General features: G+C 56.4%; 5 protein-coding genes across 9 annotated transcripts in view; 3 read left to right on the plus strand and 2 right to left on the minus strand.

Moving 5' to 3' along the window:
- Nucleotides 1-135: 135 nt before the first annotated feature.
- TIMM8A (translocase of inner mitochondrial membrane 8A) lies at nt 136-1,542 on the plus strand. Its single transcript, XM_038164840.1, has 2 exons — nt 136-399; nt 739-1,542. Exons 1-2 carry the CDS (start codon nt 277-279, stop codon nt 898-900), a joined length of 285 nt encoding a protein of 94 aa, XP_038020768.1. The 5' UTR covers nt 136-276; the 3' UTR covers nt 901-1,542.
- Nucleotides 1,543-2,417: 875 nt separating this feature from the next.
- On the minus strand, nt 2,418-6,440 carry LOC119712937 (magnesium transporter NIPA2-like). Its single transcript, XM_038164838.1, has 5 exons — nt 6,236-6,440; nt 6,074-6,130; nt 4,952-5,042; nt 4,653-4,813; nt 2,418-3,713 (listed from the first exon to the last, which is right to left on the minus strand). The coding sequence occupies exons 1-5, from the start codon at nt 6,351-6,353 to the stop codon at nt 3,088-3,090; spliced, it is 1,053 nt and encodes a 350-aa protein (XP_038020766.1). The 5' UTR covers nt 6,354-6,440; the 3' UTR covers nt 2,418-3,087.
- TAF7L (TATA-box binding protein associated factor 7 like) lies at nt 6,429-12,038 on the plus strand. The gene is made up of 11 exons (XM_038164837.1): nt 6,429-6,631; nt 7,530-7,608; nt 7,766-7,899; nt 8,247-8,373; nt 8,572-8,630; nt 9,624-9,696; nt 10,090-10,206; nt 10,308-10,496; nt 10,601-10,713; nt 10,992-11,051; nt 11,609-12,038. Exons 1-11 carry the CDS (start codon nt 6,566-6,568, stop codon nt 11,651-11,653), a joined length of 1,062 nt encoding a protein of 353 aa, XP_038020765.1. The 5' UTR covers nt 6,429-6,565; the 3' UTR covers nt 11,654-12,038.
- A 234-nt stretch (nt 12,039-12,272) lies between these two features.
- Nucleotides 12,273-15,297, plus strand: LOC119695144 (aryl-hydrocarbon-interacting protein-like 1; the record flags this gene model as incomplete). Its single annotated transcript, XM_038123049.1, has 6 exons — nt 12,273-12,613; nt 13,237-13,416; nt 13,609-13,797; nt 13,871-14,047; nt 14,173-14,314; nt 14,669-15,297. Coding segments are annotated over exons 1-6 (1,413 nt in total), but the record flags the coding sequence as incomplete, so codon positions are not given.
- Nucleotides 15,298-17,053: 1,756 nt separating this feature from the next.
- The window catches only part of DRP2 (dystrophin related protein 2), a 29,367-nt gene continuing 19,806 nt past the window's right edge, over nt 17,054-26,614 (minus strand). For all 5 annotated transcript variants that reach the window (XM_038123006.1, XM_038123005.1, XM_038123009.1 and 2 more), the window contains 13 exons: nt 25,396-25,597; nt 24,712-24,797; nt 23,861-24,018; nt 23,570-23,736; nt 23,143-23,254; nt 22,617-22,753; nt 22,297-22,362; nt 21,658-21,723; nt 21,226-21,369; nt 20,384-20,621; nt 20,127-20,247; nt 19,887-19,973; nt 17,054-19,109 (listed from right to left, as the gene is read on the minus strand). In XM_038123006.1, the coding sequence (XP_037978934.1) occupies nt 19,090-19,109; nt 19,887-19,973; nt 20,127-20,247; nt 20,384-20,621; nt 21,226-21,369; nt 21,658-21,723; nt 22,297-22,362; nt 22,617-22,753; nt 23,143-23,254; nt 23,570-23,736; nt 23,861-24,018; nt 24,712-24,797; nt 25,396-25,597 (1,604 nt within the window). In that variant the 3' untranslated portion in view covers nt 17,054-19,089. The remainder of the gene's footprint in view (nt 19,110-19,886; nt 19,974-20,126; nt 20,248-20,383; nt 20,622-21,225; nt 21,370-21,657; nt 21,724-22,296; nt 22,363-22,616; nt 22,754-23,142; nt 23,255-23,569; nt 23,737-23,860; nt 24,019-24,711; nt 24,798-25,395; nt 25,598-26,614) is intronic.

Below are 26,614 nucleotides of genomic sequence, written 5' to 3' on the forward strand. Positions count from 1 at the left end.
AGCCCCATCACCGCCCTGGAGCCCCATCGCACCCCTGGAGCCCCATCGCACCCCTGGAGCCCCATCGCCGCCGCGGGACGCTGCCGCTCCGGTCCCGGACAATAAATCGGTTCCCTGGCCTCCCCGGCTGCGGCCGCTCCGCCCCGCCGGCAGGGGGCGCGCGGCGGGCGGGCGCGCACGCGCGGCGCGGGCGGAAGGGGCGGGCGCGGCACCGGCGGCACGTGAAGGTCGCGGCGCGGCGGCACCGGGAGGGAGCGGGGGGACGCCGGCAGCGCCATGGACCCGCCGTCCGCCGCCGGGCTGGGCGGGGCCGACCCCCAGCTCCAGCGCTTCATCGAGGTGGAGACGCAGAAGCAGCGCTTCCAGCAGCTGGTGCACCAGATGACCGAGCTCTGCTGGGTACGGGCGGCGGGCAGGGCCGCCGGCTCCGGTCCGGCGATGGTGGGGCAAGGCGGGCTGGGAGGCCGCGCAGACCTTTGTCCCCGGGGGGAGGAGGCTGATGGGGACAAAATGGAGCCGCCGTGGGAGCAGCCCCAGCTCCGGTGAGCACAGAGCGGGAGGGGGCGGCTCTCCGGAGCGGCGGGGCGGGCAGAGCCACGCGTGGGCAGGGGTCGGGTGCGCCGGGGTGGGGTGAGGGTCCCGGGAGGGCGGGAGGTGCCCAGAGGCACGGCCCCGGTGCGGGGTGGGGAGGGTCGGGCTGCGGTGCCGCCGGGACCAACGGGAGCCCGCTGTGTGCAGGAGAAGTGCATGGACAAGCCGGGCCCCAAGCTGGACAGCCGGGCTGAGACGTGCTTCGTGAACTGCGTGGAGCGCTTCATCGACACCAGCCAGTTCATCCTGAACCGGCTGGAGCAGACGCAGAAGTCCAAGTCGGCCTTCTCGGAGAGCCTGTCCGACTGAGCCGGACCCAGCCCCCCCCAGGCCAGGCCCTCGCCCATGCCCACTCCTGGTCACTCCGCTGCCCCAAGGAGCCAGGATCAGCTCGGGGGGTTAGGATTTGATTAAATGCCAGTCTCGGGGAAGTCGCAGCCAGATGAGAGCCCGCAACAGACACAAGGACGCTCCACGTCGGGGTGATGTGCTGCTCCCGGCCCTGCGAGCCAGCGGCCGCCTTTGTGCCGGGCCTCCGGTGCCATGCAGGGAGCATTTGGAACGTGCCCCCTCGGCTGAGCAGAGGGGTGCTGCTGCTCGTTTCACAGATGCTCCCAGCGCTGATGGGAAGCTCGGCTCTGGGTGAGGCCAGCCCGCCTTAAACAGTGCTGCACAAACCAGTCCTCCTGGGCACATCCTCACCCGCCCCGGCACCATCGCTGCTCCGAGCAGACTGGGACAGGCACCCTGAGCAAGAAGAGCGTGTTGGGAACAGTGATCATCCCAGGCAGTGCCACTGCTGGAATATACTTCCAGGCTTCCATAGGTAGATCATTCATATGGCCAAGTGACCAATTTTCACACTGCAGCACAACTCTGTCGATGCTGACTTGCTCCATTAACTGCTTTCCCTGGGTAAATGTAATAAATATTAACTGGGTCAATTTTTAATATGAGATTCTTCTTTTTTCAGGTAGATGACTACCAAGAATAGAAAATCTGGCCTTCCCCCTCCTTCCCAGTTATCCTACTTATGGCAAAATTAGTAGGAAGGAGACATAACTGTCTTCTGGCTAGAAGGCCTTCTCTGAATTCTGATTTGTTGCTCAATTAATTTGGTCTCATGAATCAGACTTGTTTCTGGGAGAGGCTGTGGCCTTTCCTCTTCTTCCCCAAAAGATTAACAGCTCCTGCTGTCCTGGAGAGTAGTTTCTTTACAGACACTAAATGCAGGGAATAACTAACCAGCTGCTTTATAACCTCGTGCACCTTCACCTGTGGAGGTCACTGGCAGGAGGCCTGTGGGTGTGTCTTCTGGACCTCTGCCCCCAGGACACAAAGAGGAGCTTCAAACTGGAAAACAACCAACTACTGATCAGCTCTCTGGGAAGGCAGCAGCATTTCAGCAGTGCTCATATGCTGCAGGGCTCTGGGAAGCCTGGAGTGACCCTGACAGTGGTCTGGAGCTCTACACGGGAGCCTGGTAAAGCAGTTCTGCACACAACCCACTTCAGGGGCTGCTGGAGAGAGCCTGTGAGCTCCCGTTGTGGGTGGCTTGTCGCCAGCAGCCTTCCTGGGAACAAACTCAGGATGTGTTCAGCAGCTATGCAGATGTAAACCCATGTCAGTGAGGACACAGCTGTCAAGTTATCTGTCAGAAACTTACCTCAGTAGCTAAGGACTAGGTTCCCAGAGTAGGTGATTCCCTCTCCTGTCCTAACTTGAGTTTCTGTGCAGCACTCACAGAGTTCTTTCTATCCCTGTGATCCTCCATGCCTTCCAGTGTTCGCCCAGCTCTTGGTATAAATGTATCACTCACCACTTGGTAACTGAACAGATCAGTTTTTAATAGAATACAGGAAGCTTCATCAACCTGCACAGCAGACGTTGCACAAAGAGGTTGTTCCCTCTGTAAGAGCCACAGCAGCATGTGGCAGCACCACTGAAGTTTCCCAGTTTGGGCTGTATGCTGTTTTTGGATGTGAATCTGTAAATAAATTCTAGCAGAGTGAGCAAAACCAAGTACTTGACAGAGGAATTTTTGCATTAATATTCTCTGAATGTCACCTTTAAAGCCAGACATCCATCTGTGCATCTCTGCAGCCTTAGCACCATGTTAGATCATTCTGTATCTGTTAATTCTGGGTTTAAAAAACAGTGTGAGCCTCCCCAGATGTGTGATCTGCCATGGAGTCAGGGTTAGCACTGTGTTAGTGCTGCAGGCCTCTCTCTGCACAGCCGAGCTCTGAGTCCTGACGAGGGCAGATCAATTCTTCACATAAAAGAACAGTGAAGAAGCACAGGATGCCAGGAACGGGGCAGTTCCCAGGGCTCCTGTCTGTAGCCACAGGAGGCTGCTGCTGTGTCAGCCTCCTGTCAGCGTGTGGTGCCTGGGGCAGGCAGAGGGTATCTCACGGCTCCTGCTCCTGCAGCAGCACGTTCAGCCTTCGCAGCAGGAGCAGGAAGCCAGCAGTTCAGATGCTTCCTCACCTGCTTTCACTTCTCCTCCTCTTCCTCCTCCTCTGCGCTCTGAGAGCCCTTGTCCTCCGAGGGCAGCAGAGGCTGGTGCTGGCAGGACTGATGTCTGTCTGCACTGCTCCAGGGCGGGTGTGGGTCTGCCCCGGCTGGCTGCAGGAAGAGGGGCAGGAGGCTGGGGGTGAAGGGCATGTCCCTGAAGGCGTGCAGGAGGAAGATGCCGGACACGATGGTGAGGAAGCCGCTGATGGAGCCGATGATGTTGTCCAGCACCATGTGCTGCCACTCCTTGAAGAGGATGGCAGAGCATGTCATGACTGCTGTGGTGAACAGCACGTAGTAAATGGGTGTGACCACTGAGGTGTTGAAAATGTCCAGGGCTTTGTTCAGATAGTTGATTTGGATGCTGATGCAAATCACCAGGCACACCAGGAGCACCCAGCCCAGCGGTTCCTTCAGGACTGGCTTCCCAGAGAACAATTCTTTCAGGGCAATCCCCAGGCCTTTGACGCAGGATACTGACAGCGAGCCAATGGCAGAGCAGACCAAAACATAAACCAGGACGTTGCTCTGTCCATAACGGGGTCCAGCCACAAAGATGAGCAGAAGGGAGCTCACCAGGACACACACAGCAAATACAATGAATCCTTGGGGAAAGAAGAATTCAAGAACTCCCATCAGAACCCAGCAGCACCAGTGACAGATATGACTGAACAGCAAGTAGAGATGGAGGACAGGCAAGTAACTGCCCCATCAGCCTTTCGGGCCTCCATCTGAAGGGAACAGGGTTGGAAAGCTTGAGCAAAGCTGCAGGGACAACAACAGCTCATTACAGTGTGATGACAAGTCAGGCTGTTGGAGATATGGTCTGCTGGGAGTGGCAGGGGCACAGCCAGGCTCCACAGCACTAACAGAGCTGGGGGCTTTTGACCAGTCCAGCAGGAGGCCCAGGAAGAGGAAGGTGGCAGAAGGCTTGGGAAGCCGTGGCTGAACTCTGCAGACTGGTGGGATAAAAAGGAAAGTGCCACATCACAGGAATGCCATGCCAGTGCTTCCCCTAATGAACAGCAACATCTACCTGTCTCTCTGCTTTGCTCCTCTCCTTATGCTGCCTTCCTCCATCTCTTCTGGCTTATTCTGCCATTTGTGCTATTGCCTACATCATATCCTTGCAACTTGATTCATCCTCTAACATAAATACCAGGACTACCTGATCTTGGGCACAACTCCTTGAATTCTTTTGCCTTGAGTTCTTCTGCCTGAATTTCCTCCTCTGTCTTCTCTCAGCCATACCACTACCACCCTTATGTACAGGAATTCCCTTTGCAATTCCTGGCACTGCCACAGGCCAGTCCCTTTTGCTGACAGCTGCACTTCATTCCTCTGCTCCTCACTTTTTGCATCTATACATGACAGGCAGTAAAAAAAACAGCCCACTTGGTAACCATTAATGATTCCAGTGGGGTGTGCAGGACAAGAAACAGCTCAATTACCATTTAGTTCAGTCTTTTCCAAGCTCTCCAAGTTGTATCCCACCTTCTACTGTCATTAGCCTGAAGTCAATAGGAATCCTTTTATTTTAGTACCTGGATCTTTCAGCTTCTCTGCCATTGACTCCAGGCTGGAAACCTCTTCTTCCTGTGGAGCATGGATCACCATCACAGTGGAGCCCAGGATACTCAGGATGCAGCCAATCTTCCCGTGAACATTCAGCTGCTCATTCAGGAAGATGGAAGACAGAACTGCACTGAGAAAAAAAAAATTAAAAAAATAAATCCATAACCAATTAGGAGAAGAAAGGGATACCTGAAGGAAGAGAGCAGAGCAACTGCTCTCATCACTAAGGGCTGGTAGGTGAAGTGAGGCTGTTTCTGAGGCTGCTTACCTAACAAGAACACTCAGAGCACCCAGTGGAGTTACCAGTGTTGCAGGGGCAAAGGCATAGGCGGCGAAATTTGCAGCTTCTCCAACTCCCACTGTAAGAGAAACTCCTGTGAGCATCAAAGTGGGAGCAATTCACTATAATACAAGTTTGAGTGCAGTCAGAAAAGCTCAGCTTCCTCCTGAGCATACTGTTTCTCTGAGGTATGTTGAGCAAGCAGGGAAGAACAGCACCAGCAAGAACAGGCAGAAGGCCCACACAGGTTCTCTTGGGAAGAGAAGGCTCAGTGTTATGCACAGTGATCCTTAGTCACATGTGCCTCTAGAGTGAGCAGCAACCACAGGAAAGGATTTCCATAATTTCCACAAAGCTGAAAGGCATCTGTCCTTTTCCTAGAACAGCTTTTACAGCTTTTCAAAGGGTAAATCGGTTACAGTAGGTTCTTTACATTGAAAAGTGGAAAGTAAAGCTGCTGAAATTGCTGTACACTTTCTGGATGTGCCATTATCACTACATCCTCAGGGCAGGCCACTTCAGAAGCACTTAACCCAACCCAGCTAAACCAGATCCTCAGCTTCTGCTTAGCACAGAAACTTGGTAATGCATGAGACTTTAGAATAGTTTAATTACAATGAGATCAACATCATCATCAGAAACTTGGATAAACCTCAAGCAGTCAAACAGAAATGGTAGTAACAAAATATGAAAGTGACTGGAAACAACCACAACCACACTCTTAAAAGGAAAGGCTCTGGAGTGACCTAATTGTGGCCTTCCAGTGTGCGAAGGGAGCCTACAAGAAAGAGAGAGACTTTTTACAAGGACGTGTAGTGACAGGATAAGGGGGAATGGGTTGAAACTGAACAAGAATTGGTTTAGATAAGATACTAAGGAATTGTTCCCTGTGAAAAGTGGTGAGGCTGTGGCAGAGGGTGCCCAGAGAAGCTGTGGCTGCCCCATCCCAGGAAGTGTCCAAGGCCAGGTTGGACAGGGCTTGGAGCAGCCTGAGATAGTGGGTGTTCCTACGGGAGGGGGTTGGAACGAGATGATCTTTAAGGTCTCCACCAACCCAAACCATTCCGTGATCCCGTAAGTGTGCTAACACAGCCTGAGCGCGGTACTTACTGCACAGCAGCCCTGCCCACCAAAGCCACTCTCGCAGGTACGCGTGCCCTCCTTGCCCTGAGTGCGGAGGAAACAAACGAGAAACCTCAGATGAAGCCAAACAAAATTCTGGTTACCACCCTCGGGGGATCCAGCGGAGCAGCGCCCCGGGAGCGGCCGTACCTGCCCGGGCGGGGCCGCACAGCCGGAGCAGCCCCTTCTTCTTCAGGACGAAGCTGCCACCGATGAAGGCGCTGGAGGCCAGGGCCAGCCCCAGCCCCGCGCCGAACCCGGCCCCCATTGCCACCGGCACCTCCCGGCGGAGCGGGGCCGGAGCGGGGAGGGAGCGGAAGGGGCGGCGCCGGGCTCGGCTTCCGCGGGGCGGCGCGGGCCGGGAGCGGCGCTGGGGCGGCTCTGGGGCGGCTCTGGCCGCCGGCCCGCGCTGCGCTCTCCGCGCAGCAGCCTTCCCCGGAGAGCGGGCCGCGCGTGTGTGGCGGAGCTGGAGGAGGCGGGATGAGCAAGGGCAAGGACGACGCTCCGCACGAGCTCGAGAGCCAGTTCGTGCTGCGGCTGCCCCCGGTAAGAGCCCGGCCCGTCCGTGCCCCCGCCGGCTACTCCGAGCTCAGCCCGGCTGGCCGGCCGGCACCGGCTGCCGGAGGCCTTCACAAGGCAGCGGGGAAGCTGCGGCTCTGGCATGTGGAGGCGGGCTGGGTGCTTTGGGGCTGGGTAGCCCCTTCCCACCCTTTCGAACGGGTTTTCCACGGCCTTCCCTAGAGAGGTGCTCCTGCCGCTCAGAGCAGGAGGCTCAGAGACCACCTAGAGGGTTTGGGAGGACCATTCTGTAAAGGTTTTGGCTCTTTACTTGCAGTGGCTATAAGTGCCCTTGTTGCTGTTCGTTATGTGTTTAAAGCTGAGACTCTTTTTCTGGTGCCCAGCAGCTGAATGATAAACTAAAGCACAAGTTCCACCTCACCATGAGGAAGAACTTTCCAGTGAGAGTGGCAGGGCACTGAAACAGCTGGGCAGGGAGGCTGTGGAATCTCCCTCTCTGCAGACATCCCAAACCTGCCTGGATGTGTCTGTGTATCACCTGCTTCCGGTGACCCTGCCTTGGCAGGGGGGTTGGACTGCATGATCTCTTCTCCCACCCCAGTTATTCTGGGATTCTGTGAGACTGTGCCCTGCTGGGACCGCGAGGGCTTGGTGAGGGGAGCTCTAACTGCCCCCAGCGCTGTGGAGCTCTGGCAGGTGTCTCTGTCAGGGACCTCACACCCCTGTCACAGCCAGGGGCATGGAGAGCGCTGGGAACAGCAGAGCCACGTTAACATGGTGTTGGGAGGAGGGTGCAGTTCACTGCAGGCCCTGCAGCAGCTGTCCAGCATGTGGGTGGCAAGTGTTTAAAGCTGGGTGGGTTGGGCAGAAGCCTTTGGTAACTCTTGGAGGAAGCACACCAGCTCCTGGAGAATTCCCTTCTCAGGAATATGCCTCGACTGTGCGGCGGGCAGTCCAGTCTGGGAATGTCAACCTGAAGGACAGGCTTACCATTGAGCTGCACGGTGAGTGAGCAGCACCAGGGCATCTGCTCCAGCCCTGTCCACAGCTGAAGCTGTGCCACCTGCACGTGTTGTCCCGTGAAGTTCCTGCTGCCCAGGGCTGTATTTGCCAGGGCAGCTGTTGAGGCACAGCACTGAGCTGCCCCCTGGTTCTCCCCAGCGGACGGCCGCCATGGGATTGTCCGTGTGGACCGGGTGCCACTGGCAGCCAAGCTGGTGGATCTGCCCTGCATCATCGAGAGCTTAAAAACCATTGACAAGAAAACCTTCTACAAGACAGCAGATATTTGCCAGGTATGAGCTGTCCTTCTTGCCTGCACCAACAGTTTAAGTCATTGCTCCCCCTCCAGGAAAACCCCTGTACACTTTGGCAACTGGACACCCATTACAACGTGCCCAATTCCCAATGTCACAGTATTAGCAGTTTAAAATTCCCCATTCCACTTGGTGTTTAGAAACCTTCACATTTTCTGAAGTGTGAAATGTCATTGTCCTTGTGACAGCTCAACTGCTGCTGTATCCAGCTGAGCTGGGCGTGCAGCTGTGTTTCCCACACCCTGTGCTCCTGAATCCCTTTGGCTGACAATGTGCAGTGGGCAGTCACTGTTCCTTCACTCCTTGTGCTCATGGGGGGATTCCAGATGCTTGTTTGCACTGTGGATGGTGATCTGTACCCGCCTTTGGAAGAGCAAACAGTGGCCACTGACCCCAAGGCAAACAAGAAGAAGGACAAGGACAGAGAGAAGAAATTCATATGGAACCATGGCAGTGAGTAGAGGCTGTGCCAAGCCCCTCCACCCCAGTACCCCACATCTGAGCCGGGTGCTCACAGCTGCCGGGCACTGGTGGTGCTGCTGCTCCTTTCCATCGCTCTCTCTGTTGCAGAAGGGATCTTCTCCCTTCTGACGCGTGCTTCTCTCACTGGGCCATCTGCCTGACACATGAAATCTGTTTCCTCTGTCACAGTCACTCTTCCCCTGAAAAACGTACGGAAGCGGCGATTCCGGAAGACAGCTAAGAAGAAGGTGAGTTGCTTCTCACCCAGATGCAGATGAAATACCCAAAGGCTAGGAGGGCAGAGACATTAGAGCTGTAACTGTGATTGGTCCAGAAGTCATGTCTTTTCTAACATTTGTTCACTTTTCCTTGCCTGAGATGAGGTGAGGGTAGGATAGTAGATTTAAACACTTCTTTGGGTGCTTCCTCTGTATTTTCCAAGATGCTCCTGGTTCAGAGTACTGCTGGACCTCATTCCCATGGCTGCCTTGCCAAACCACATCTCTTCCTGCACATAGAGAAGAAAGGAAGAAAGACTCACATGGAAATGAGGCTTCACTCATTCCTGCATTCCCAGCTTAAATCTTCTCTTTATGCACGGCCCATTTCCTTCCCCAAATAGTACCACTGTCACTTCAGCTGGGAGAGTGACAACAGATGGAGCTCAGAGACTGTCTCTGTGCATAGGCACAAGCCAGGCAAGGTGTTGGGGAGATGCAGCACCCTGAGGCTGGGAAGACTTGTTCTTCTCTCCTTTGCAGTTTCTGAGAACAGGGTTGAGTGTGATTTTGCATGACATTTGGGAAGCAAATTACTTGAGACATTCTTGTAGCCCACAGGAGAGATTTGATATCACTGCAGTAAAATTCCTGACTATTTTAAAAGTGAAAAATGAAGCCTTCTTTTGAGTGGGATGGGAAGGATTTGAGTTCAGTTGGGTTCAGTTGAGTTGACCGCCAACATCTCAAGGACTTTCTGCATAGACACAGAAAGTCTTATGAAATATGTAGTATAAACAGAAAAGTGAGAGCACTCAACCTACCAAGGTACAAAAAAGATGGATTGTTTTTTGAGGGGTGCATAAATTACTTCACAGTTAAATATAAACAAACTGAGTAGAAAGATAAGAAAGCCTTGAAACAGTGCTCTATCCAGGGTTGGAGCCTTGTAGTTGGCCAGCACCAGCAGCATGCACAAGGCATTTAGCAGTGTCTCTGTTCTCTTTCCCCTCTCTGACGCAGTATATCGAATCTCCTGATGTGGAAAAAGAGGTGAAGCGTCTCCTGAGCACCGATGCTGAGGCTGTCAGTGTTCGTATCCTTTTAGGGGGGAAAAAAGCTCAGGAGCAGGACAAGGACAATTGTGTGACCTGGGGCTTCGGGAAAGAGCAAGTTGAGCTTTGCGTGGGTGTGGGACATAAAAACACAAGAGGCACTGAATTTTGGAGCTTCATCTTTGCCTTGTTCAAAGTTTATTGTTTCCTCAAGGTGACCTTTCTTGTGGACTGTGCTGCTGTAGTGAGAAGGAACTGAAATAGTAGAGGAGAAGTCATTAGAAAAGAGGTCTGGGATGTTTCATCCTGGGGATCCATGAGTACAAGGCCAGACTGGTTGGAGTGGCAGTGATCTGCCATTTTTAGCCTCTTCCATCACAACTGCATCTTCCAAGTTCCTCTTTTTCCCTTGACTCACCTGTTCCTGCTGTTAGGCTGGGAAGTCATTGCTGAAGATGAAACAAAAGAAGCGGACAACCATGGTTCCCTCACCAGCCTGGACATCTCCTCCCCAGGGATGTCGGGACATAAGCAAGGCCATGGCTCCTCAGGTGCAGTGGGGAAGGCTGTTTTATTTCTGGGTGTGGTCCCTGGCAGGCAAAGGGCACTGGCAGGTCATAAGCTGTGTTTTGACTCTTTTGCCCCCATTTAGAACACGATGAACTGCGGGAGATATTTAATGATATCAGCAGCAGCAGCGAGGATGAAGATGAGAGGGATCATCACGACGATGAAGACCTGAACATCATGGACACTGAGGAAGACTTGGAGAGACAGCTGCAGGACAAGCTGAATGAGTCTGATGGGCAGCAGCAGGAGAATGAGGGGTCCAACCAGATTGGTGAGTGGCCAGCTGAGCATGGCAGAATTGTTGGGATGCCAGGCAGGCTGTGCTTCCCAGCTCTGCTGCTGCTGCTCTGGGTCTGAGCTCACTCTCCCTTCCAGCCATGGGCATTCAGAAACAGATTGACAACCTGAAAAGTAAACTCCAAGAAACTCAAGACAGGAGGAAGCGCCAGGAAGATCTCATCATGAAAGTGGAGAACCTTGCCCTCAAGGTGAGAGCTCTGCTGGGGTCTCTTCAAACCCGCTTAACACTGGCTCACCATTAGATCTATCAGGCTGATTTGGAGAAGCCAGGAGCCTTTGCCTGCTGGGTTAAAAATTGCTGTGGTGTGGCTGTACATATTCCAGCATTTCTCTGTGGAGGCAAAGTAATCTGTGAAACTAGAGGAGACAAGGGGGTGGTTGTCACTGCACCATTTGACATGTGGTAGCAGCACCCGTTCTGCTGAGAGCACACTGGTAGCTGTGGTCTCCATGTTTGTGTCTGCAGACCCGTCTCCAGGCCGTGCTGGATGAGTTCAAGCAGCAAGAAGAGCGAGAGAAGCAGCAGGTGAGGAAACTGCCACAGTGGAGGGGGAGGTACTGGGGCACAACCCTGCTCTGGGCTTGGTGTGACAGAGTTCCCTGAGTCTTCAAGCACAGCAGCTGCTGTGAACTCCAGCTTACAGGTCAGGTGGGGTTGTACCTCATCTGCAGTTGCACGGAGCTTCCCAAGGCAGGAGATACAAGGAGTAGGGTTCACTGCAGCCTTCCCTCTGGAGCAGCCAGACCATGCCCAGTCAGCAGTCCAGAGCTCTCAGGTTTGCTGCCTGGGGTGAAACACAACACACAAACGTGTTAGCACCCCTGTACGAGGAAGGCAGTGGCTGTAGGGTTGTGGCAGATTTCCTGCCAGGGCAGCTGTGTTCCAGCCTGGTACCAAGGCAGGAGGTTCTCACTCTCAGATATCTGTAGGCAGTGCCAGTCCTGTCCCCAGGCACAGCTCCAGGCAACACACACGGAGAGCAGCCGCTGGTGTGGGTAGAAGATGTGCAAGAACACAAAAATGCTGGGGGTGCCTGAGGTCCCAGATGTGCCTTGCTGTAACATCTCACTCTCTCTTCCCAGATGGCGTCCCTGCAGGAGCAGCTGGAGTCCCTCATGGAGAAGTGAGCAGTGGGCCTGGGTCTTTGTGACCAGAGCTGGAAGTGGAGGTCACCTGCCACGCTGAAGTCCTTACTTTAGTCACACACTTCTGTTGCCACGTGTGCTGCTGGGCAGTGGTACAGGGTCCATGTCCAGAGCTGATTTCACATCCACTGTGCTGGGTTTGGCTGGTGGAGCTAAAGAATTGGACTATGCCTGTGAGAGCAGCCAAAACAACAGATTTACTGTCCAAAGTCAGCACTGGCCTCCTAGGACAGCACGGTGCTGGTTTCTGCATCTTACTGAATCTTGGATTTGATGGGCTGTGGCCTGGTATGAGTTTGTTCTTGTGTTTGAAGTCTGCTTATATTTGCAAACCAAACTCAATAAAGTTTCCTTTTCAGCCCTGGTCTGCTCCTTTGTGGTCTCTCAACCACGCAGCCCCTGACAGGGAGCCGTGCCTGGGCACCTTTGGTGAGGCACTGCTGGGCTCCTTCCCCAAAGTGCTCTTCGTAGAGCTGGGTCAAAAGTGCCAGCACTCGGTGGGAGGAACGAGGCCCTCCTGATCAGGGAGTTCCTGTAATTCCTCACAGACTATGCAGGCAAATCCCAGATTAACCTGACAGGGTGGGAAGAGGATTAGAAGGGCGGTTACAGAAAGCAACAGAGGACACCGAGGGCTTCAGCAAGTGTGTGCTAGGAGGGGACACCCCTCTCACAACCCAAGGGCAAGGGAAGAAGGCTCTGCCCCCAGCACAGAAAGGAAAAGGTCAGCAGGAGCCCTGGAGGACAATGTGTATGTCCGGATAATCAAGAAAGAGACACCTAAGGAAGACGTGGAGCTCTAGAAAGGCCAGAGTGTGCTGGGGTGCGTGTGATCTGTGAGCAGCCATGGAAGAAACCTACCTGCTGAATGTGGAAGGGGTCAAAAAGAAGATTCTGCATGGAGGCCAAGGGGAGCTGCCCAAGTTGCAGGATGGGAGCAAGGTAAGTGGTCTGGGTTGTTCCTCCAGAGCCCTGGGAGAGGGAGTGGGTCTGACATCCCTGCCCATTATGGCTCACAAGCCCAGCTCCAGGTCTGGGAAGAGTGAGAGCCCTCACAAGAGGGATGCAGGAGGGGCGGGTTTGGGTGCAGGCAGGCAAATTTCTCACAGTGAGAACTGGCAGTGCCCACGGCCTCACCTTGCACTGGGCCTGTGACACCTCCTCCCCTGGCACCGTCAGAGCTCAGCAGCCCAGGTGGGTTGCTGAAATCTGCCTTTCCTGCCATGTGCCAAGCAGGAGTGAGATGTGCCAATGAGCTTTTCCTGGGGCATTGCCCAGCCTCTGATCACTGTGGGTTCCACCAGGTCCTGGAGCACACGGTGAGAGCTCTCTCTGCGCGGGGTTATAAGGGGGGATCCAAAGGGAGAAGTGAGCTACAGCATGGATGGATGTTAGGACATTTGACCATCTGCTTGCTGTCTCAAGTGGGCAAGAGGCACAATCTCCTGCTGTGGAGGGAGAGCTGCCAGTCAGATCAGCACAATGCTGGGAGCAGGCTTGGCCCCACAGCTGAGGTCATGGTGGCTGCCAAGGGGGGTCTCACCACTGGGCTCTCTCTGGGCCAGTTCACCTTCCACTTCCAGACGCTGAAGGATGACTTTGAGCGGACGGTGATCGATGACAGCCGGGAGGCTGGCATGCCCATGGAGATCATCGTGGGCAAGATGTTCAAGCTGGAGATCTGGGAGACGCTGCTGAGCTCCATGAGGATTGGGGAGGTGGCAGAGTTCTGGTGCGACGCCATTGTGAGTGAGGGGCCCAGAGGTGCCCATCTCCCTCCTTCCTGCAGAGCCAGGACACAGGACCACGCATCCCAGAGATGCTCCGGCCTGGTCTGGTGCAAACACAGTGTGTCACTTGGCGTCAGCACCGTGGGGCTGCCCCAGACAAGGGGGTGCAGCCCCCCCAGGGCTGAGCAGGGCGCTCCCTTCTTGCAGCACACAGGCATGTATGCCCTGGTCTCCAGGGGCATGCGGAGGATCGCAGAGGGACGGGACCCCCTGGAAGGCCAGAAGCACCGCTGTGGCATGGGCAACATGTTTGACTACCACAGCACGGGCTACGAGGACCTGGACGAGCTGCAGCGGACGCCACAGCCTCTCATCTTCATCATGGAGCTGTTCCGGGTAAGGGGATGGTGGGGATGGCTGCCAGAGCGGGAAAGCTGGGACCGCCGCTCAGCTCCTCCTGCTTGGGCAGGTGGAGGACCCCTCAGCGTACAAACGTGACACCTGGGCCATGAGCAAGGAGGAGAAGCTGGCAGCAGTGCCCGTGCTGCACAGCGAGGGCAACCGCCTGGTCCTGCGCAGGGAGTTCGCACAGGCGGCCGCCAAGTACCAGGAGGCTGTCATCTGCCTCAGGAACCTCCAGGCCAAGGTGAGCAGCACCAACACCTCCCCATCCCTGCCTGGGTCACACCTCAAAGCGCTTCCCTGTGTGCCTCGGGTGCCTGGGAGGGGATGGACACGGCCGTGAGCTGCGCTGGGTTGCTCGGGGGGCAGGAGAAGCCGTGGGAGGATGGCTGGCTGAAGCTGGAGAGCCTGGTCACGCCGCTGGTGCTCAACTACTGCCAGTGCCAGCTGGAGCTCGGCGAGTACTACGAGGTGCTGGAGCACACCACGGAGCTTCTCCAGAAGCACAATGGTACCTGTGCCCTGCATCCCACCCCTGCCGTGCCCATGGCTCCCAGGGACTCCATGCTCTGAATCCCCCACCCGAGAGAATGCTCATCATGCGCCCCTGTGCCTGTGATAGGGGTCCAGATGACACAGGCACTATGTCCCAGTCTGCCCCCACCCACCACCATCCTTCCCCTTCCCATGATGGTCCCTGCACTCCCTGTGCATAGCCCAGGTCTCCCTGCCCTCCCTGCAGCTGTGTCCACCCCACACCCCACACCCCACACGTGCTGATGTCCCCTGGTCCCCAGGCTCTCCAGCTCCCGTGGCTGGTGGCCCTGAGCTGCAGGCCGCCCACTGAGGGCTCCTCTCCTGGCAGACAATGCCAAGGCCTATTTCAAGCGGGCAAAGGCCCACGCTGCTGTCTGGAACGAGAGGGAGGCACGGGAGGACTTCCAGCGCGTGGCTCACCTCGACCCCTCCATGGCGGCTGCGGTGAAGAAGGAGCTGAAGCAGCTGGGGGAGAGGATGAGGAAGAAGCACGTGGAGGATCGGAAGCGCTACCAGGGCCTCTTCCAGTCCTCCCAGGGTCTGAAGGCCCGTGAGGGGCGGGAGAGCAGGGAGGTGGGTGATGGGGCTCCTCAGGGTGAGGCTGGGGTCCGGGAGAGCCCTGGGCAGGGGGAGCAGGGCGCTGAGACCGGAGCAACAGAACGGCCCAGGGCTCCCCAGGCAGAACAAGAGACCCCCAGGGCTGGGGGGGAAGGGGCAGCACCAGGAGGAGGAGAGGCCCGGGGAGAGCCTGTGGGAGAAGAGGGGGAAGGCAGGGAGCGCACAGCAGCGGGGAAAGATGAAAACCTGGGCACCTGTGGGGCAAAGCCAGAGAGCCTGGGAACAGAGGAGGAAGAAGAGAAAGAGAAGGAGAGGGAAGAGGAAGAAGAGGAGGGGGAAGAGAAGAAAGAGGAAGAAAAAGAGGAGAGCAAAGAGGTAAAGGCAGAGAGGGAGGGAGAGGAAGAAGATGGAAAAGTGGAGGAGGAGAAGGAGGAGGTAGACAAGGAAGAAAAGGAAGACAAAGTGGAGGGGGAAGAGAAGGTGGAGAGGAGAGCAGAGAAAGAAGATAAGAAATTAAAAGAGGGTGAAGAAGTAGAGAAGGAAGAAGAAAACAAAGAGAGAGAGGAGGAGGCAGTAGTGAAAGGGAAAGAGGAGGACAAAGAGAAAGAGCGTCTACCAGCAAAAATGAAACAACCTGAAACAGGACAATGTGGGACAACAGGGGAGACAGAGGCAGCTGGGCTACTGCAGGGGTTGGAGCAAGGAGCCAGCAGAGCAGAGGGAGCTGGCACAGGGAGTGAGGCCCAGGCTCAGCCAAAGAGAGCCCCACATCTGGGGCCTCCCAGCGAGGGTCTGGGTCCAGCTGAGGGGCCCCCAGGGCTGGAGGATAAAACATCTGGGGAGGCTCTGGAAGAGGTGAGCTGCAGTGAGCAGACAGCAGGCAGTGGACAAGAAAATGGTGGGGAAGGCAACATCCCCCCAGAGAGCTTCACCCCTGGGGAAGGTGAGGAGCTGGGTGGAGGGGCAGAAATAGCCCCGTGCCCCATAGCAGCTGGAGAAGGGGCTGCTGCATCCCTGGAGAAGTGCAGCAAAGAGCAGGGCAGTGACCAGCCCTGAGCAGGGTCAGTTCCCCTGCTCGGGGGAACGGCTGCCAGGCCACTGACAAAGAGGCACAGCACAGGCAGCAGGGCTGCTGGACCCGGAGAGGGAGTCCCGGGGCTGGGGACTGGCCCAGCAGTGACACGGGAACAATGCTGTCCTCACCCTGCCACCGCCGGGCACGCCCCTGCCCCGACTCACCGGCTCCAGCGCCTTTCAGCTGGGTGCCACCGAGCTCTGCTGGCTGAGAAATAAAAGCTCTTCCCTGACACCGTGGGCTGGATTTGTTCCTGAGCGTGACCAGCTTCCCTGAGCACATCCCACAGCTCCTGCCTTGCCCTGAGCTCGTGGCACAGGGATGGGGCAGTTTGGGGCTGCTCTCCAGAGGGGTGGTCAAGGAGGCTGCATTTCATCCCCTTAAGCTCCTGAATCTCTCCTGCATGAGTGTCCCCACACTTCCCTGCAGTGGCACCGTGCCAGGCCTTTCCCAGCACTGCCAGCCCTGCCAGGCAGGGTGAGAGCAGGTCCAGCCCAAAAACTGTCTGTCCTGGGCAGGCTTCACCATCAGCCAAGGCTGGGCAGGGGAGAGAGCCCGAGAGCCCCTGGCCTCACCCTGAACTATTCTTCTTTGAATCCCTTACTGTGCCACAAAGGCACAGCAAACATGGGCAGCACTTGGGACTGGGGCACCCAGACACCTCTGGGCACTGAAAACTTCATGGTGCTCCAGACAGAAAGGAGGGAGAGGACTGCCTTGCCCACCCAGCATCCCACTGCTGCCTGCCTCCTGTGGGGGCTGAAGGGTTTCCTCCAGCCAAAGTTCCTGGGGGAAAGAGGGACTGTCCCCACACAGCCCCTGTCCACCCCTCAGCAGCCACATGGCCTGGACAGACCTTGTTGGAAGAGGATGAAGATGGTGGCTGGGTGACACGCCTGTGTCTGGGGATCCTGGGGCTCTGCCCGCAGCTTCTGCTCTGCCTCAAGTGGTGTGGGCAGCCAGGGTGACAGTGCAGGCTGTGTCCCAGCAGCCCTGCAGGAGCAGTGCCAGCATGGCACAGCCACGGGGGCTGCTCAGCCGAGACGCACGGAGAGAAGAGGCCAGAGCACTGATCCAGGAATCAGTATAAATACAAATTTATTCTCTCTCCAGAGCAGAGATGCCACAAAGCAGTGAGGACAGCAGCACCACAGTACATGGTTACCAGAGCATTAGCCAGCCTGCGCCCCCTCCCTGACACATCCTGGCTCCCAAACACAGCCCAAGAACCCAACCTGGCCACCTCTGCTCCCCACACCTGGCACTGGGGCCAGCAGCTCTGGTCCCAGAGAATCCTGCCCTTTTTCTTCCTCCAGTGCCCCCCAAGGCTGGATACTCCTCACCACACCCTCAGGCCAAGCCTCACTCTGCTGCTCCCCACGCTGCTCCCATCCTGTCCCTGGGACAACAGAGGGGTCCAGCTGGGTCTCACAGGCTGGCCCGGGGTCCCTCTCACCCACAGCCTGACACAGCATGCCCAAAGCCACCCTAATGCCACCACAGTGCCCTCCTGCCACTCACCTGGCCGGCACAGGGGACAGCAAGGACAGCCACCCACACTGCTGCCAGCAGACGCCGGAGCACTCCATGCTGAATAGCCCTGGCTGTAAAGCTCACACTGCCTTGTCCCTGGGGTGGGCACTGCTCCTCACCTGTGCCAGCAGCCCAGAGCCAAGCCCACAGACCTGCTCACAACCTCCCCGGACAGTTCAGCACCGTGTCCTGCCCCAGCCAGCAACAACAGCCCTGGCTGTCCTTGCAAGCCCTGTTAAATGGGATGTTTCACCCCAGTGTGCAGCCCTGCCCTGCCCCGAGGGCTCAAACCTCTCCTCTCTCCACACCCTGCGGCCCCAGAGCACCAGAGCCATGTCAGCCCCTGCTCTGGGTCACCCTGCAGCACCTGACTCTGCCTCCTTCTCGACATAACACAGCACAAGACAGCCAGCCCGAGGGACCCCTGGGGACCAGGAGCCACCACCCCCAAGCTGCCCTGCCAGCTGGCACAGCAGCCTCCCTGCACTGCCCCACTCCAAATGAGGGCCCCAGCCCCTCTGAGCCCCCCAGCCCAACTCCAAGCCAGGGACAGCAGCAGGGCAGCTGCTCCCTGGGGACAGCCAGGAGGTGCCCTGCCCGTCCTGCTGCCCACCCACACTTGCACCACACCAAGGTGGCCTCAGGGCTGGAGAAACCCTCCCTGCAGGAACTGAGGCTCCCCATGGAGCTGGGTCTGTGCAGCACTCTGCCATGGCAAAGGCACAGATCCCCAGGGTGAAGTACCTGCTGTGGGTCCAGCCCTCACTGGGCCCCCTCACTGCAGCCCTGCAAGGCAGCACCAGCAACAGGGAAGGAGCTGCTGCCCCTGGGAGCAGGAGATGGGCTGGTCTGAAAGAGAAGGGCAGCTACACTTAAGGTATTAGAGTTTAACAGAGTGAGTCCATGAGAGTATTTAAGTACAGTATATATATATATATAATATATAGAAATATATGCAAATTAAACAATAAGGCTCTGTTATAAAGACCCTCTCAATATAAGGCTACTAGCTGGGCTGAAGCTCTAACATGGACTCAATCCCCACTCCATAACCCTCACAGACTCTCTCCTGGTGCTATGTGCCTGGCTGGCTGCAGAGCTTGGGTGGCAGAGTTCAAACCATAAGGCTGGATGCTGGTCACTGTTATAATAAAGAGTTATTTTAAAAATTGTGTGGCTCCAGGAGTGTTTTGGTGCACATAGATCTGGAGGCTCCTGGGCATGAATAAAGAGTGGGATGCTGAGCTCTGCATCCCCCGAGGGCTACAGGCAAAGGCAGCAGCCCGTGGGTGCCAGGGGAGACTGGCAGTTTTCATGGCTTCAGTTCTTTCTTCTGAACCATCCCACCCAGGCTTGGACACTGTGGCCAGTGACCAAACCAGCCTCCTGGGGAGCCCACAGTCCCACTCCTGCATGACCTATGTTCCCCTGAGATCTTCTGGAGCTGGCAAGCATCCTGCACCACCAGCTCGGAGGGAGTCTGTGTGAGGTCTGCTGCAGCACAGGGAGCATGGCAGAGGGAGAGGGGGGGAGGAAAGCAGCCAGGTAGCTGGTTAGGAAAAGCCTCTGGCTCACAGGAGGTGTTAGATAAGGGAGGTCATACCTGAAAGAGAAATAGACAGGTCAGGAAAACAGAACCCAGAGCCACCTGGTTAGAAGGAGGCTGCTGCAGAGCCAGGAGGATCCTGCTCAGGGATGGCAGAAAGTGGGCAAGAGTCCGCATGGGCAGACCACCGCCTCATGTTAGTGCTGGCACCAAGCAATGTCTCCCTCTGGCAGCCTCGGCAAGAGACCAAGTGCGGCCCCTGCACTGGAGCACAGAGGGAAAGAGCAGAACGACCGACACCAAACCCACTGAGTGAGTGGAGTGCCATCCACACACACATCCCCCAGTCTCCATCCCTGCTGGGAAGAGCTGTCCACAAGCAGCCAGGAGAGCCTGCACCATTGCTTCCATCTCACCAGGCTACTGGGGCCTCGACCTCTCCTGCAGAGGGGGCTGAACAGGGATGAAGGCAGGAGGGGGCTCAAAGCTGTCGCTGCAGGTGGTGCTGGCAGGTCTGTCCATCCTCACGGTGGGAGCCCCATGGGGGGCAGGTCCTGAGCAGGGCAGGAGGCTGCCTTGCAGCTCATCACAGGGGTCTGTTTGGTTTGTGCTCTTGGCAGCTCTCATGGCCTCCTCTTGCAGGTGTGAAGCCTCCTCCTCCTCAGTTCCCAGGCCACGCACCTGTCCCAGCAGCACTGCAGCAGCAAAGCTCTTGGCTGAAGCACTGCAGGTCATCAGCTGATGCAGCGAAGCTGGGATTGGGGCAGGGCTCTGTGGGAAAACCTCACCTGAGGGAGCAGTAAGAAGTGAGACAGGAGGATTTCACTCAAGTACCTCGGGAGCTGGGGAAGGCGCTCCGCAGCTTCTCCATTATGTCTTCCAGGCACATGCTGACTTCCTGGGTTTTGGCTTCCACCTCATCTGCAGTGGCAAGGAGAGCAGGGGGGTAGGAAAAGGCTCTCTGGACATCCACCTGGCTGCCAGCATCTCTGCAGGATGGCAGGGTGCGGGCAGCTTCCTGCAGGTGGGAACAAGGGAGCAGGGCCAGGAGCTCAGCCCAAGCCCAAAGCTCACCTGCAGTTTCAGTGTCAGGGGTGTTGTGCTCTTTCTCCTTTGCCTGGCTGCCTTCTGACTGATGTGGAGATGAAGCCAAGGAGGAGGCTGCTGAACCATTGCCTTCTGACTCTGCTGGAGGCTGGAGTGAGAAGAGTTGTTGTAAGAAGGTTGTCGTGACCCTCTGTCCTTGGCTTCCCCTTCCCTGCCCATCCCCTTTGTGTCCCTGTCGCAGCTCTGCTGTGGCAAAGCCCACCCCATCCTTGCTCTGAGCATACCTGCAGCAGCAGCTCCCTCAGCCTGTGCAGCTGTGACTCCAGCTGCTTGTTGTGGTCCTCCAGGATCTGCATCCGTGTCTCCAGGCGGCTCTTGTGCTGCCGGAGGATCCGTGCTTCTGCCAGCAGCTCCTCGTTGCGTGGGTCTTGCACTGATTCAGGAGAGCCTGTGGCCAAGGATGGAGACTCCACTGCCTCATCATGCTGCCATTTCAAACGTCTCAGCTCTCCCTGGAGGATCCTGCAGGACAACCCAGGTCAGCATCCCCTCAATCCTGCCCAGAGACTGCTGGAAACCCCCAGGAGCTGCACACTCAGACAAAGCTTTGCCATTTGTAAAGCTTAAGGGCCAAGATGCTGCACTGCAGAGTGGCCTGTGTGTGGTTCTGCACCACACAGGGCGTTCACAGATATGCAACCACTTCCCAAGAGGCTGAAAACAAGGGTAGGGAAAGCATCACCTCCTCCTGAGCTGGTGTGCCCTGCCTAGAGCCTCACCCTGGTCCACAGCAGCGATACCACTGTTCATGAGGGGCTCAGGGACAAGAAAGACAGAGTGCCCCAGGCTCACTTCAACCTGTTTGGGGTTCAGGAGGGAACAAGCTCTGTGGATGTAGGAAGGAATGTTTTGGGGAACAGAGTCATCGCCCTTCCTGGGAGAGCACACCCTCTCTGAGTTTTAGTGCTCAGCTGAGCCACTCTCCAAAACTGCCCCTCTCAGCATCTGCAATCCCCACCTCCAGACCCAGCAGCATCCTCTGGCTCCACTCTGAGCTCTATGGCTTCTCCAGCCCCTTCCCCCCTCAGGCCATAACCCCCACTTTCAGAGCTGCCCATGTCTCTACCTGTTTTCATCCTCCAAGTGGGCCAGGACTCTCTCCAGCTCTCCCTTGTCATCCATGTTGAGGCCTCCTGGAACCTGCTGGCTGCCCCCAGGCTCTCTGTCCGTGATGGGGCTGGAATGGCGCAGCAGGTACTGGTCCTCATCCCTGTTCCAGCAGGTGGAGAAACACCTTCATTAGGAAAATCATGGGATTTGTGTGCCCTTGGGGAAGGACAGCACAGAGGGAGGCAGTTTCACAGGGGAGCTCCTGGCTGCTCCAGGCCTAGAGCTCAGATGGGGCTCAGCATCCCTGATGTTTGTTGTTTGGGGTGCCCAAGAGCCTCTCACTCAATGGGACTGGGAAGGAAAGCATTTCTGCACCCTGGCTAGGCATGGATAGAGCCACGGAGCCCTCACTCATCAGGAGGTGGGGAGAAGGAAAAGGAGAACTCACAGGCTGTCATCAGGGGACAGACTATCACTGAAGAAGGAACAGTTCTGGCTTTCCATCTCTGCAAGCCTGGAGAGAAGAGAAAAAGGTTGAGATATGGTCAGAGACACCCTAAATGTCTGCTCAGATACTTGCAGAAGGCCCTGCAAGACCCCTCTCTGCAGGGTCTCCCACCTGGCATGCACCAATCTGTCCTTCTGCACAGGCTCTAGAGTTTTGCCTTTTCGAAAACCAAAATACACTGCTGCTCTGGGTGTAAGTCTCTAGGATAAAGAGCTGCTGCTGTGCAGTTGGCTCAGCCTCCTCTCTCACAAGCAAAGGAAAGGGATGCAAGAATTCCAGCTCCAGCCTAGGACCTGAGCCACAAGCACAGGCTCCCTGTACCCCCTGGGTCCCCACAGCGAGGGCAGAGGCACCACAAACCACAAGGCAGCAGCAGTGGGAAGCTGGCAAGCAGCTCTGGTGAGGACACAGAGCAGAACAAGACACCGAGGGATGTGCCTGCTCAGAACATATCCAGCAGCTCATCCTGGTGCTGGGGCAGGTGGAGGGGTCTGTGACCATCTGTCTGCCCCAAAGCCCCCCCACACCCCTCAGGGCCATGCTCCGTGCCCCAGCAGGACAGCAGAGCCCAGGGGGTACCTGCTGGCAAAGTGCTCGATCCTGGAGTGCGTGTCGGCGTGTGGTAACATCGGGGAGGAGGCTGGGCTGCAAGAGATGCACACTGGTCAGCAGGGCTTGGCACAGACTGATCCCACCCGGCTGACAAGAGCCAGGGACAGGCTGCACAGAGAGACTGAAATCTCTGTTCCTTCAAGAACGAGGTGGCATATCACCCCCAGAGCAAGTGCTCCTCCAGCCCTCTCCCAGGAGCCCTGTACGAGCTGAGATGCTCTTTCCATCCACAGAAGCCATGCCTCATTCTGGGCCAAAACACACAGCCCAGGGCCCAGGCAACTCACGTCTCAGAGAAGTCAGCCTCGAGCACAGACTGCACGGGCAGGTAACCTCTCTGGGGGTGCTTGCTGAAGTACTGCTTGGACCGAAACTTGTTCTTCAGTGTCGTGGCAAAGTCTCTCATGTTCTCACTGGATGTGGTCTGCAGAGACACAAATGTGACACAGGTGCCTGTTTAACGAAAAGTGGGGGACCAGACCTCAGCACTCACAATAAGATATCCCCTCAGGCTGGGCATGAGCTCCATGGGGGAAGAGGCAAATAAAACTGAGGAAGCAAGGAGGGCACACAGCAGCTCTGTGAGCCTGTTGTGGAGCCTGGCCCAGGCCAAGCTGGGCACTGGGAGCCATGCATCCTGCTCACCATGAGCCCCAGAGCAGCAGGGACACAGGCAGCCTCCAGCATGCACAGGGTACAAAACTACACAAGGGATCCACCTGTGGGGCTGCACCAGCCTAAACATCACAAGGCTGCTGCCATCGTGGGCCCTGCTCTGTGCCAGGGCCCTCCCAGCCCAGCCCAGCTCCATACCGGGGTGTAGTACTCCATGATGGGGTAGTGCAGCTTGTTGCCCTTGCTGGCTCGCCCCGTGAGGAAGCAGGTCTGGCAGATATCCACATTGAACTGCTTCAGGCTCCGATACCTGGAGAGGTCAAGAGGCCATAGGGAAGCGCTGGAAGTCTTCAAAACACGTGTTTAAAGCCCAAGAAGAGGTCAGTGGGAGGGGACAGAGGTGGCCTGTGTCGCTCTAACATCCCAGTGAACCCACAGTGCTGATGGCTGAAATCCCCAGGAAAGCATTCTGCTCCTTCCCCTTAGCTGGCACCTGCTCTGCCCTGCCAGGAACACTGCTGGCTGCAGAGCTCCAGCTCCCCCGAGAGCACAGAGCAACTCAGCTCTGTCCTGCAGGACAGCACACCCTCTCCTTGGGGCCAGGGTCCCGTATGACAGCCCTTACCTGAATCCCTTGATGGGGCACTGCCGGCAGACAGAGCACTTGGTCTGGTGCTTCACCTGCTCGGCCATGGTGACCCGGTGCAGCACCGCCAGCCACACCATGGACTGTGGCTCCAGGTTGGCCCACTCCAGGAACTGGGACACCTCAATAGCAGACTTCCCATTACTCTGGGGAGGGAGAGGAAGGGTCTGCTCAGAGCTGGGACCTGGCTGCCATGGGGTGCAGGTCCCCTGCCACCTCGGGAGCCTGTCCCCAGCACAGATGGGGTGAGGGCCGTGGCCCCACACTCACGAAGCGGAAGCAGCTGCGGATGCTGGGCTCCACGTTGCTGCCCCCGAACGCTGCCACCTCCCCCAGCTGGCGAGGCACCTGGATGGCCTCATGGAGCAGGACACCCAGGTGCCGCTGGTCACACAGGCCCCCGGCGTTGGCCACTTGGCTGAAGAGATCTGTGGGCACGCAGACACAGCAGACACAGCTGACAGCCCAGCAGCAGGCAGGCACAGGGAGCAGGGTGTGGGGCACACCAGGGACCCCACTGACCACCCCCAGCACAGAGCTCAAACGCGAGGAGAAACCTGAGCTATGATCAAATAACTTTTACCAGTGTCCTTCCAGCTCCTAATAGCCAGTTCAGTGTCTTCTTCAGACAGGGGTTACGTACATCATCTATTAAACAGCCCCAGATAGCCTGTCCTCCATGAATCAGCCTAATCCCTTCATTTAACCCCTTGGTGCTCTCTATGTTACACAAGATTCCCCTCCACAATATTCCACGGTTAAAATGCAGTGAGGAAAGCCATTTGCCTAAACCTACTTCCCACAGCCATGCACCCCCTGGTATCTTCCTTCTGGAAAGCATTGGATAATGTTCCTGTGTGCCTTCTCTGCACTGCTCCTTACATTGCCATGCAAGCAAGATCACTGCAGCACCAGTCAGTCTACAAAAACACCTCCTAATTTCAGTGGCGTAGGCCTAGGGAGGGAGGGAGAGGTGATGATGCAAGCAGCTTAGTCACTGCAGGAAAGCTGTTTCTTTGCTCTTCCTGGGCAAAGAAGGTCTAGGCCAGGAAACAAAAGCACTCCTGTCTTCCTGAGGTGAATTCACACCAGGTTCTAGGGGAGGCAGACAAGGGACTCACACTGGAACTTCTCCTTGACCTCTGTCCCGCACAGACACGCGATGCCCGTCTTGAAGGAGAGAGCCCTCATCTTCCCGCTGCGGCCACTGCAGGACGAGATATTGCACACGTCTGCAAATGCTCCAGAGTGGGGCTTTTTGGCAGGGGGGTCATCAAGGCAAGCACACACCAGGCAGCCTCCCTCCCTGGCAGCCAGAACCTTTGTGCAGCTGGAAGAGCAGCACGGGGGTATTGTAATTTGCAGGGACTCCCATGGCAGGCAGGAATGATGCATCTGACTCCATGTTCTCAGAAGGCTAATTTATTACTGTATGATACTATATTATATTAAAGAATACTGTACTCTTCTAAAGAATACAGCAAGGGTACTTACAAAATGCTAAAAGATAATAATGAAAACTCCTGACTCTCTCCAGAGTCTGACACAGCTTGGCCCTGACTGGCCAAAGAGTGAAACAACTCACAGCAGAACCCAATGAAACAATCCCCAAACACATTCCAGAGGAGCACAACACAGGAGAAGCAAATGAGATCAGAATTGTTTTCTTTTTTCTCTGAGGCTTCTCAGCTTCCCAGGAGAAAAATCTTGAGCAAAGGGATTTTTCAGAGAATGTAAATGCCATATGGGGGTTTCCTCCCAGGCCTGGCAGCCCCACAGCTCGGGGGACATGGAGGGAGAGGTACCTGTCAAAGACGTTCAGCAGCCAGTTGAGGCTCATGTCCACGCAGAGGGGCACGTTGACCAGGATGCCCCGCTCCTCCTCCAGCCGCTCGTAGAGGGCGGTCAGGCAGTGGATCACCTCCACCACGTCCATGGCCCGGTCGCTGGGCTGCAGGTCGTGCTCATTGAAGATTTCCAAAGCCGTGCCCAAGGTGACCATGTCCACTGCACAGAAAGCACAGGCAGAGGGAAAGAGGAGAAATGAGAGAGGTGAGAGCCAAGAGGAGAGAGATGCTGTCCTGCCCTAAGCTGGGGCAGTGGTAGTCTCACTGTGTTGGGGAAGATGCTGGAAAGGATGGGGGCAGCTCCCAGAATTTCTCTCCTGCTGGTAAGCTTCTCCCAAAATACCAGATCTCCATCTTGAGCCACCCTCCTCTGTAACCTCCCCTCCTTATTTCCGTGTCCAGCCATGGCCATGAAAATGCCCCCCATGGAAGGCTCCGTGCAGAGCCCAGTGCTGGCCTCTCTGCACAGGCATGGTCCCTGTGGGGCTAGTGTGGGGAGATGAGCGGGCACAGACCCTACAAGCAACTGCCCAGAGATGGATCAGTCCTGTCTCCAGCTCCGACAGGGTGAGGGAGTTAAGGCACAAGCCCAAAACAGGGCTAGGACAGTGTGAGCTGCCCTGGTGCTCTGCTTCCAGATCTCTATGGCTGCAGGCTGTACATGCTACTGTGGTAGCAACCAGCAATATTTCCTTCCTGAAAGCCTTTCCATCTTTGAGACCTTTAATATTCACAGTACCCAGGGGACTGTGTGCCTTTTCCACACTGTAACTTCACTCAGTGGAAAAATCCTCCCTTCTCCTGTCAAAGCTGCTACACTTGCACTGGGAAGCCCCAGTTTCCATGCCAGGGAGTATCACTCCTGCCCACCCTCGTGTCCACACTGCCCACGACTGCATATGGCTCTGATCTATCCCTCACTGCCTCTTCCCCACACAGCCACTCCACCAAACTTCTCATGATGGGAAGGCTGCCTTGGCAATCTCCTTGCCCTTTTCTCAAGTATATCTTGAAAAAAGAGCACTTATCCAAGTCATGTCTGGAGTGGAAAGAAGGAGACAGTGCAGCATGTGAGATGCAAGAGATGCACAACCAAAGATGCACAAGCAGCACAGAGGAGAGCTCTCCTTTGCTCTTCGCCCTTGTTTCCTCCCCACACCTTGCCTGCTGCTGCATG

This window comes from Motacilla alba, chromosome 4A (assembly GCF_015832195.1).
Source record: "Motacilla alba alba isolate MOTALB_02 chromosome 4A, Motacilla_alba_V1.0_pri, whole genome shotgun sequence".
NCBI lineage: Eukaryota > Metazoa > Chordata > Aves > Passeriformes > Motacillidae > Motacilla > Motacilla alba.